The 11,523-nt window shown below is 43.2% G+C and overlaps 1 protein-coding gene across 1 annotated transcript; it reads right to left on the reverse strand.

Moving 5' to 3' along the window:
* Positions 1–962: 962 nt before the first annotated feature.
* On the reverse strand, positions 963–2,535 carry LOC128271854 (protein Tob1). The gene has a single exon (XM_053009520.1). It carries the CDS (start codon positions 2,257–2,259, stop codon positions 1,348–1,350), a length of 912 nt encoding a protein of 303 aa, XP_052865480.1. The 5' UTR covers positions 2,260–2,535; the 3' UTR covers positions 963–1,347.
* Between the last annotated feature and the right edge of the window lie 8,988 nt (positions 2,536–11,523).

Consider the following 11,523-nt stretch of genomic DNA (forward strand, 5'->3'; position numbering starts at 1 on the left):
AAGCAAGAGCGACAAATCACACACACGCGCGTGTTCAGCGTCGTGTGTTGGCTCCTTTCGCCTATCTGGTATGCTTTAATGCATACACACCTCTCGATCGTTCGCCTCGATTCGTCTACCTCTAAGAACCTCGAAAATGCCACCCAGCGTCCATTGTACTTCACATGACATGATGTTTGCTGCTACGTTCCTCTTTACAGTTTGCGCTCTTCACGTTTTCTTGGTTTTACTACTGGTATTATAAGCCGTTTGTGTTGAAATAAGTATTGATCACAATTGAAATGCGTCTCGCCACGTTCATTGCCGGGCCATTCATCGATCTCCCCCCCCCCTTCGGCGATCCCATCCCATCATCCCAGTCGATCCCTTCTCTATCACACTTCCAACGACCTCTGTGTTTCTGCTGCTCGTCGTAACATTTTGTTTCATGGCGTGCTGTGGTTCATCAAGATCACCGCGCTAAATATCACCCATCTCGTCGTCTCCTTTCTCCTTCTTTTAACGCTCTCTCTTTCTCTCCCGCCGTTTTGTCTTTCTCTGCGCGTAAGTTTGAAAACAAAAAAATGATGTTACTTTTACCATAGCCTAGTTTTGCACTGTGTGGGTTACATTATTCGATTATAGGTACCAGCATCACATCCTTTTATCCTTCCTTCTCCTCTCTCGACAATGTTCAAAATGTTTCTTCTCCCTTCCGCCGTCCCCCCATCGTTGGTTGTACTTCCGCTTGTACTCTTCTTCCCCCCGCTTCCTCGTAGGAACTCTTGCTTTCGTTAATTCCATTTTTCTTCAGTGGCCGCCGCCGGGCTTCTGCTGTCCCCGCGCGTCCTCCATTCCACGTCGCCAGCAGCAACCAATAAAAGAAGCTCGCGGTGAGATCAAGAGCTTGGAGAACACACAACACGTCGTCGCGCTGCTCTGCTAGAAGGAAACGTCGCTGCTTGGGGGGGAACAAAGCCCCTCACGGAGGACACAAGCGAATTAGAAACACTCCGAATTTCGACACACACCCTCCTGTCGGGGGGAGGAAGTAGATTTTTAATTCGTTCATTCTCGCGGCGGCGGACCAGCACGCCAATCCCCTTCACTTCTCTGACGCCAAAGAGTGTCCCCCCCGTTTTCGCGGGATGATAAGAGATCAATTTGCTTCCGGCCGGGGCCAACGGCGTATCCTTTATCGCACGGGGTTGTGGCCTTCGAAAATGTACATCTGGTTGTTGTTGTTGGTGGTGTGTTGGGTGATCGATGTTTGATCGACCGAACGGGGGAATAGTCAGACGGGATCACACTTGCTCGCTCCATCTCTCTCTCTCCATGCCCCTTCTTCGTCGCGTTGTTGTGCTTTGCTTAACATTGGGTTCGCACCTTGTTGTTGACGAACTGGTTGTCCCAGTGGAAGTATTGTTGCGGCTGGTGAACGGTGGCCGCCGATGGGTAGAAGTTGTTGCCGTGCTGCGGTTGCTGCTGCTGCTGCTGCTGGTATCTGGCCAGGTGCTGGTAGTTCAAGTATCCGGCGTTGGCGGCAGCACCGTACGGAGGGCTCAGGGGAGGACTAGTTTGTCCGCTCGAGGACGAGCTCATGCTGTTGCTGTGACGCTGCTTAGCGTAATGATGGTGGTGGTGGTTGTTGTTCGATTGGTTGTGATTGTACTTGTTGTTATGGTGCTGCTGTTGCTGCGGATGGTGCTGCGATTTGCCATTGGAGCTGGCACTAGTATGCTCCAGATAGTCGGCCATCGCGGCACCGTTGCTGCTGCTGCTACTACCGTTACCGCTGTCCACCGACGACAGGGACAGATCGAGCCGGCCGACGCGCTCCATGATGAACTCATCGCAGGGACTCATGCCGGTGCTGCTTCCGGTCGAGTCGAGATCGGACGACGGGCTGGCCCGGCTCTGCGCGATATCGTACAGCACGCAGATCGTCCCGTTCTCACCGATCCGGTACGAAACCTCGTCCGGGTCGATCCAGACGGTCAGCTCGAGCGGGAGCAGCTTCCGCAGGATGACGGCATTCAGGCCGACGGCGTGGCCCGCCTTCTCGATGATCGGATCCATCTTCCCGTTGATGCGCAGACACCGGAACCCGGACCCCTTGTTCGGGACCTCCGGGTACCAGTGGCGCTGGAAGTGGCGCGTCAGGATCTGCTCCAGCGAACCCTTGAAGTGCTGCAGCTGGTTCTCCGACAGCTGGTTGGCCTTTCGCACCCGCAGCAAATTCATCAGAAAGTCTGCCGCCGAATTCACCTCTATTCTCATGGTCGCGGAAGGAAGGATTACCGTTACCGTCGTGTGAGTGTCACTGGTCTATTACGGTGGTGATGCTGGGTATTGTTGTTGTTGAGGAACCTTGGTGTTTGGTGGCGGCTCTGTCGACGGGTCTTCGATCGATGACGTCGTTGCTGCTGTTTCGCCTCGTGTACCGTGCGAACAACATTCACAGCAGATTAGCAGCGAAGAGATCGCAGCAGCAGCGGCGAGTGTTGTTGCGTAGCAGCAAAATACACAGCTTCCTTGTCTGTTTTACAGCGCGCACACACACACAGACGATGATCGAGGAACACACAAAACGCGGAAAGAAGACGCGTGGACAGAGCGCGCGCGCACACACTCACGGAACCGGATGTATTTGGTGCGTTTTCGGTGCGCTATTTTATGTATTTGTTCGACGAGCTGCGTGCGGGGATCGAACCACTTTGGTAACGGACGAACAAAAAAGGCTGACGCACGGTTGAGAAATTGACGATACAAAAAACAATTCGATATCACACTCGCTCACACGCACACTCATTGATGATTTTTTTTTTCGAAGAAGATTTCACTGCATGGAACTAAAAAAAGAGAACAATTGGCAAACAATTTATTAAGGACCCCCGTGCACGATTCGCTGCTGCTGTTAATGGCCCAAAATTCGAGAGTTTAACAGCACTAGAAACAAGGAACGCGAAAATAGGCGAATTTCGCGAAGGACGACTTCTCTGTCGATTCGAACGAACTTCGCACTCATCAGCTACTCATACGTATGCTACACACGTTTGCCAACGCGCACAAACACAGAGCCAACTTTGTCACTTTTTATCTCTGCTACGTATGCATGTGTGCGGTGCGCGTTACTTATGTATGCGTGCGAGCCACGAAACCTTTGTGTGTGGCAGATTTTTTTTCTGCAGGCTATTTTCCTTCCCGTGTGGCCTCCTCCCTCCTCCTCTATTATGTTGTTACACACACACACACACACAAACATACAGGTAAGGGTCGTTCACGAACACACTGTGCGAGGCGCGATTTCAAAGATGGTTGCCTGTTTGTGGCTTCCTTTATGGGGCTTGTAATTTGTGAATTTCTCTTGCCACTCCGTTCGAAGTCGAAGAAAAGGTACAAAGGAAGCTTTTTGCACGGCCTACCTAGGAGAGATCAGCGAAAAATCACAAACACAACCGTACTCCGTGTGGCTCATTGTTATTCCGTGTGGCGCAGCAGCAATGTGTAATGGCGGCGGACGATGACGACAATAGATGATTGTTTCACGATAGCAAAAATACGTTGCAAACGAGACACGCCACACACCACTACGTGTGGGTTGGTAGTTGTGTGGTCGTTGTTTGGTAGCGTAGCTTTTCCAGCAGCTGCTGACTATTTTTCGCTAGAAATCTACAAGGTAATTTCGAACTGATCTCACAAGCGCTCGCCACTCGATGTTGAAAAAGAGCATTACGGCCTTCTATTGCTTTGCTCTTGGGAGGGGTAAAACTTAAAATTAACACCACGCCATATTTTGCGACTCAAGTGGTTTTTTCTCCAAAAACTCTAACCTCGTTTATAGCACGAAGAAAAAAATGAGCACGGGGTGTCCTAAAGAGCGCATTCAACTTTAGCTCTTTTCACTCACGTTCACACGAAAAAAACGCACCGTCTCACTCGTTCCCACATCCGCCCTTCTCCTGCACACACAATGCTCGTTCCGCGCTGAACGCAACAACGTGAAAAACGCAACAACGTCCGTTTGAACTATTGTTTGTTGAAATAACCCTTTAGTTTCAGTACTTTCTACTAGAAAAATAAAAACCTCACTTTTGAACCTAACCTAACTAACCCGAAGTCGACATACAATACATACATACTTACGAAGGGGACCCGAAGTCTAAACATTACTTACGAAGGGGACCCGAAGTCTAAACATTACTTACGAAGGGGACACGAAGCAAAAGTTACTTACGAACGGGAAAAGGATAGCCTGACGCTAGAGCGAGATAGTCGATGTGTTTTCTTTTTTTCTTGTTTTCTTGTTAATTTACGAAAATTCCGAAAAAAGCCGAGTCAACCTACGACAATCCCGAAAAAAGCCGAGTCAACCTACGACAATCCCGAAGGTAACTCACAATTCATCTGGCACTCCTCGTTCCTACCCCCTCGGGCCCACAAGCTCGCACTTCCGAGGAATCCGTGTGGTGTCGTTTCATTCGCTCCTTCGCACATGTTTGTTCCTTTCTCGCTTTTTTTGAATCGTAGCGGGCAAAGTAACTCACAATTCATCCGGCACTCGATTTTTTCCTAACGCACTGTGGGGAATTTGTATCACATAGATGCCCATATTTTAAATGTTTTAATCTAATGCCTTATGAATGTAAAAAATGGTATGAAATGATCGATGGGCTTAACCCATTGCGTTTGTGGGAAGTTTTAACCAATTAATTTCTACCATCCAAATTATTACCCCTGAACTATTATTGCAACGTTTGATAGAGTACTAATTAGCCTTTTTCCATCCAAACTTAAAGCGATATTATCTACTTGATTAAATACATGATCAATCGCGATATCGTCGTTAATGTTTTCCTCCATGATAAAGAAATCTTTTACAAAAATAGTAACATTAATAGTAAAATAGTAAAATAGTAATAGTATTTTGTTGGGATTTATTTTTGTCTTTTCAAAAATACCTTCATAATGCTTTTCTTGTAGAAGACTTAGTCGTTATTGATTAAAAACTCGAGAAATCCATTTTCGGAATCCTTTTTTGATCTCAGTTTTTCACCACTCAGGAAATTTTGTAGTGCACGAAAAAGGTGTCAATCGCTTAGTGCAAGGTCCGGACTATACGGTGGATGCATTAAAACATCCCAAACAAACTCCCGGACTTTCTGGTGAGTCACTAAAGACGTGCGTGACATTTCGTTTTCCTGATGGAACACAACACCGCTTCTGTTGGCCGATTCTGGTCGTTTCTGGTCAATTGCTAGCTTCGAACGGTGCAGTAATTGACAGTAGAGATCTGAATTTTGTGTTTGGCTACACGAAAGCAACTCATAATACACGATTCCTCTCAAGTCCCACCATAAACCCAGGAGAACCTTACGGACCGTAAGTCCTGGTTTGACTACCCTGTAAGCTGCTTCACCACGCATAGATCACAATTATTTCCACACAATATTGTCGTAAGTGACCCATTTATCATCCCCAGTACCGAAATGGGTCGATTTCATTCCGTTTGGCCAAAACTGCGCAGATGGCCATTCGATCCATCACGTTTTTTATGTTTTTTTGTGTTTCACCCAAACATCGAGCTTCATTGTGAATCCAGCTTTGCGCAAATGGCTTAAAACTGCCGGATGGTTAATCTTTAGCTCCTGGCCGATGCTCTGACTACTAACATGCCGACCAATTTTGATTATTTCTGTGATTTTATCGACATTTTCGATGACGTGTCTGCCTAGGCTTTAACATAAAAAATAACTGAAACGTGTCAAAGAAACCAAAATTTCAATCAACTAGCTGTTAGAGTATCGGCACCATGAAAACCATGCGAAATTTCAGCGGCCTAGCTTGAATTTTCACCTTTATCGGACAAAAACTGTAAAATATACCGAATTTTCTATGCGTTGACCTCCATTGTTAACACCCTGTAACTCACAAACGAATAGAATAAACAATAAACAGTGAAAGCATTTTTTTTAGTTGAAAGTATCAGCTTTTAAAACGAGCCCAAACTTGAAGCTGTACGATCGATACTTCACGAGATATCGATCACAAAAGGCAGCTGTTGTGAAAAACGTCGATTACTTTTTCCCCAACCTGATATAAAACGTACAAAAAATTGTGACGTGAAATCGATCAGCTTGTGTCAAAAGTTTTGTGCCTCAGCGGACCGCTCGCTTACATTAGGTTGGCTAAAAATAAGTCCATTATGCTTACGAGAATTTTCAAACTTAAGGTGTTTACGATCGACGGATTTGCGTCAAACATGTACCGATTTGTTGAAAAGTCCGTTTTAAAGAAAGCTTTATAATGCATCTCTTATAGATGTCTTATTGACGAAAAACTCGACCAATCTACTAGGCTGCTCATTAAATTCGGAGCCTCGATAACAGAGGGCTACGATACGATAACTGCTACGAGTCTAATTTTTTTTTGTCATATTGGTACACTATCCAAATGAACGTATGGAAAGTTTCATCTCAATCGGTCACTTACTTTTTTTTTACAAGCCTTTTAGTATCGACAGTATTTTTGTCACGTCACAGTATTCCTTAGAGCTGCTATGACGTCATCATTTGATGAAACCCACTTTCCGCGCAGGATTGTTTTTAGGTTTGAAAACAGATGGAAGTCGCTTAGGGCCAAATCTGATGAATAGGGTGGATACTCCAACAATTTGAACTTTAATTCATGGATTTTTGCCATTTGTTGCACTGGGTGCATTGTTCCATTTTTAGCGAATGCGGCACCCATTGTGCAAACATTTTTTAAGAACCCAAAACTTCAGTCAAAATACTGGTTATACTGCTCAATGAGATGGCTAGGCCTTGTATTAAATCTCTTTCAGTGGTTCGACGATTTTTGAAAACGATATCCTGTATTTTTTCTACGATTTGAGGTGTTGTGCCTTTTTTTCACGTTTTTGACATGGTTCGTCTTAAAGGCTACTACGACCATGTTTAAACTCAGAAAACCCTCTTTTAACCCCCTAATTAAAGATGAAGAGTTCTTATACACTTTTAATATTCGTTCATAATTTTCCTTGGCTTTTAAACCTTCCAAAAATAAAAATTAAATCACTGCACATACTTGATTTTTTCCATTGTAAAAAACACTGTGACATGTCGATACTAAATGGCTTGTAAAAAAAAAATTAAGTGACCGATTGAAATGAAACTTCACATACGTTCATTTGAAGAGTGTGCCAATATCACAAAAAAAAATCAGGTTCCTAGCAGCGCTCTTTCTTGTCGAGGCTCCGAATTTAATGAGCAGCCTACTATTGTCACAATCCTTAATCCTAATTTGTTTATAGATCAGAAAGTTTTGCAATGCTTAAAAAAGGTGTCAATCGCTTAGAGTAAGATCCGCATTATGCGGCGGCTACATGAAAACTTGAAAGCTCTCGGAGTTTTTGGTGACTAACTTTGATTATTTCGCTGGTTTTATCGAACTTTGTGGACGACTAGTCTGCATGTGCGAGGTGCATCTTAAACATTAAAATTAACTGAAACCAAAATTGCACGTAACAGTATCGCTACCATAACCACCATGCATAATTTTAGCGGCCTCGCTTAAATTTTCGCCTTTATTAAAGAAAAAATGTAAAATGTGCCGAATTTTCTCTTAGTTGACTTCCATCGTTAGCAACTCTCAAACAAATGGAACAAAGAAAAAACAGTGACAGAAATTTTTAAGTGTGACGTATCAGCTTTAAAATGAGCATACTCGAAACTGTATGATCGATACTTTACGAGACATCGATCACTAAAGCACCCAGAAAATAATGGATTACTTTTCAGCCAACCTAATACATCTTATCTGACTCAAGTGTGGCTCTCAAAACATCGCTCTCACAGCCTCTCTTGCTTCGGGAAACAATTGAAAAAGTTCCGACCGAGTCCCACGCACACGGCCGTACATGTTTGTGTTGGTGCGTGCGTGTTTAAGCAGAAGCCAAATCCAATGGATTTTTTCATACAAAACTGAGTTTAGTTTTATATAAAACTGAGTTTAGTTTTATATAAAACTGAGTTTAGTTTTTCGTACAAAACTGAGTTTAGTTTTTCATACAAAACTGAGTTTAGTTTTCCGTAGTAAACTCGATCCGAACTTGTTGCGTACAAGAAAACAACTGATCTAGATAAAAACGATTGACTGCCAACATGCAAACGCAAACAAACAATTGTTTAAGAATCGAACATTGTTGGAGTACGAAATGGTTGGGCTCAGTATTCCAATAATTAACCGATTAAATTAAAGCGTTTTCTCATCTCGTTTCTGATTTCTTTAAGTTTGTTGCAGCAAAACATTAAACACCGTACAACATATGGCAACTGTAGTATTGAACTTTACACCAACCAGAAGTAAATCTTTGTTGTGTACTCTGTTGCTTGGACATAGCTCGAAGGCTCCAAACCTAATTTAATGAGAGGGTATGGAACATTTAGAGTTTTTTATTGTGAAAAAATATTTCAATCCAACAGGTCTTTGCTTGCGCTCCCGATAGACATTTGACAGCGACAGATTTCAGAACAGGACATTTAAACGATTGACGAGCACATATTGATGTGTGTGTAACACATCGTTCAATAAGTCCCGAGACTAACTATGAAAATAACATTTTATCGGCAAAATTCTTTATTACTCATCAACATAATCTCCTTCAAGTGTAGTACAATCATTCCAACGCTTCTCTAACTTTTCAATTCCATGTTTGTAGAACGGTTTGTCTTTTGACTCAAAATGACCCTCAGTAGCAGCGATCAGCTCCTCATTCGAGACATATCTTTTTCCCTGGAGCATCTTTTGGAGATCCGTAAAGAGTCAGTAGTCGCTAGGCGAGTACGGAGGATGAGGAAGCAGTTGGAAGCCTAATTCGTTGAATTTGGTTACCGTTTTGATTGAATTGTCCATGGTGGCTTTTGTTCCATTGTGAGCAAATGCGGCACCCATGTGGAAAACCCCTTTTTCATAGCCAATTTTTGGTGCAAAATAGTAAATGCACTACCAGTTGATATGTTCACCATCTTAGCTATCTCGTGCACTTTCATTTTGCGGTCACCCATCACTATTTTCAATACTAGCTTGATGTTTTCGGAAGTTACTGCCTCATTTGGCCGACCCGAACGTTCCGCATCATTTTTATCAGCACGACCGCGTTTGAAGTCAGCATACCTCCGAAAAATGGTTGGTTTCGACAAAGAAGAGTCCGGATAACGTTTTTCAAGCCATTGTTGAGCTTGAACAGTGTTTTTTTTTTCATTAGAAAACAATGTTTTATCAACACACGAAACTCGTTTTGGTGCATTTTTTTAGGCGTAACTTTAACCACTACAGCTTTCTTGGTTATGTTTCGAATTACATCAAATTTTGACACACCTCATCTGAAGGTTGGTACTTCCGAACCTCGGTATATAAATGGCATTATTAGCGCCATTTCTACGCTAGTCTCGGGACTTATTGAACGATGTGTTAGTTTAGTGCAAAATGGTCTGGAATATTGCGGAAACAAGTGCATGTGATGTGCATTTGCGACCAATCTCCACGGCACGATGGCCAAAGCAAAAGTTCCGCGGTTTTGCGTAGAAAACCATCGCACTTTGTGGATGATGAATAGAGTTTTTACGATTTCGCTGCATTTCGTAAGTGAACTCGCTCGATAAGGGAACGGCTGACAGACAGGAAAACACACTATAATCACGATAATAAGTAGAAACAATTTTCACTTACCTTGACGCACAGCAGCCGATTGGCCGATTCTGCCGATTCTTGAATCTCTATTATTGCTCAAAACATAGACCAAACACCAAAAATTGTGAGCATGTTAGGGAGAAACATTGCACTTTGCACGTGAAACCAATAGGAGCTTTCCACTCATTACACTTTGGATTTTTTTGTTGAAGCTAACGAGATATCACAGCACTACACGATAATCGCCCTGCACAATTTTCTATCCGATTAGAAACAAATGCTTAACCTTTGTATACATCACCTCGCTTAGGAATGTGGTTCATCCGCCCAACACCGTACATTCGGCAGAAACTAAGGAACACGGAACGTTTCTTATGCTTTGTTTCTCTAATATCCTTTTCCCGTAACTTCGATTGGATGCACCGCACTGTAAAAAGTCGTTCGAAAAGTTTGTTTGTGATGTTTTATTTTGCACCGCACGAGTTGCACGAGTTGTTCCGTTTTCGAGTATTTAACAAGATTTTCCCGCACAATAAGTTTTGTTTATACCGCGAATCTAAACCAAGAAAATGAAGTGTACATTTTGACAGCTTGGACCAAAACTGCAAAAAGGCGCTAAGGCCTTTTTTTTAGGCCCGCTTCAACTGCTCGAACTGTGACCAGTGGCCAACTGTATTCGAGCAGCAACCATGTCGTAATGAATTCGAGTAAGTCGACGAAACGAAACGATGGTCGTTGAACGTTGAAAATTGAGGTATTTCATCATTAGATTAGTAGTCATTAGTAATGATTATTAAGTATTATTATATTTTTATTATTAGGTATTTATTTAGTCGGACCACTCGCAACTTTTTTATGTGTGTGTGTTAACGAAATTAGACCTAGCTGTCAAAAGGGAAGCCGAAACGGAAGTAGAAACGAACCAAAACTGTCAAAAAGTACCGCAGAATAGAAAACAAATCCAACGCGGACGAATTTACAAAATCTTTGCACAGAAATAGACGATTGCAGTCAAAATGAAAGCTTCGGCATTTATCAAAAAGAAGAATGGTGTTGAGTAAGTTGGTGTTTGATGCATATTAAAAGGTATTACAGCACATTATTTTCCAGAACCCCCAAAACATGCCGATGGTGCTTGGCGGCGTGTGACGATTTAGAGCCCCTTCCGAACGACGAAACCGGACAATATAAGCTTCAGAAACTCTTCGATTGTACCGGTTTTCAGGTAGGACGATTGTTAAAAAACAAACATCTCAACCTGTTCCACAAGAAAGACTGTTCTATGAGACTCATATTTTTACAGGTCGATGTATTACCTGGAGTTCCGACGTTTTTGTGCACGAAGTGCGAATCCCGTTTGGATAAGATGTATACGTTTCGCTGGCGATGCAACGAGAACATTGCATTGGTCAATGGATATACCGAGAAGCAAAACACAGTGAAGAACGAGGCAGACATTAGTAAAGACCATCTTGGCCACTCTGCTGAACACACGGTTGGCATAGAATTGTCTATCAAAACTGAAGTCACCACACCGGATGCAGCCTACGATTTGCACTTGACTCAGCGCAGTTGCACAGTTCCTCACGTAAATGGGGCACATGAATGTTGTGGCAACCAAGCTGATGATTTATTCGAAGCAGAGGAAAATCCAATTGCGGTCAAATTAGAGACTGAAGATGACGATGAACAGGACAACCGACAAACAAATCCTTCAGAATTGATCTGCCAGGATCGAGAAGATCGCCCTTTGACAACCGAAACGTGTGTTAATGATTCAGCATCAGAAACAATTCAGAACGGAATTGCTGCCGTCGATGCCGGAAAAAAGCTCAAAGTTGCCCGAAAACGTAA

Source organism: Anopheles cruzii, chromosome 3, assembly GCF_943734635.1.
Source record: "Anopheles cruzii chromosome 3, idAnoCruzAS_RS32_06, whole genome shotgun sequence".
Classification (NCBI taxonomy): Eukaryota; Metazoa; Arthropoda; class Insecta; order Diptera; family Culicidae; genus Anopheles; species Anopheles cruzii.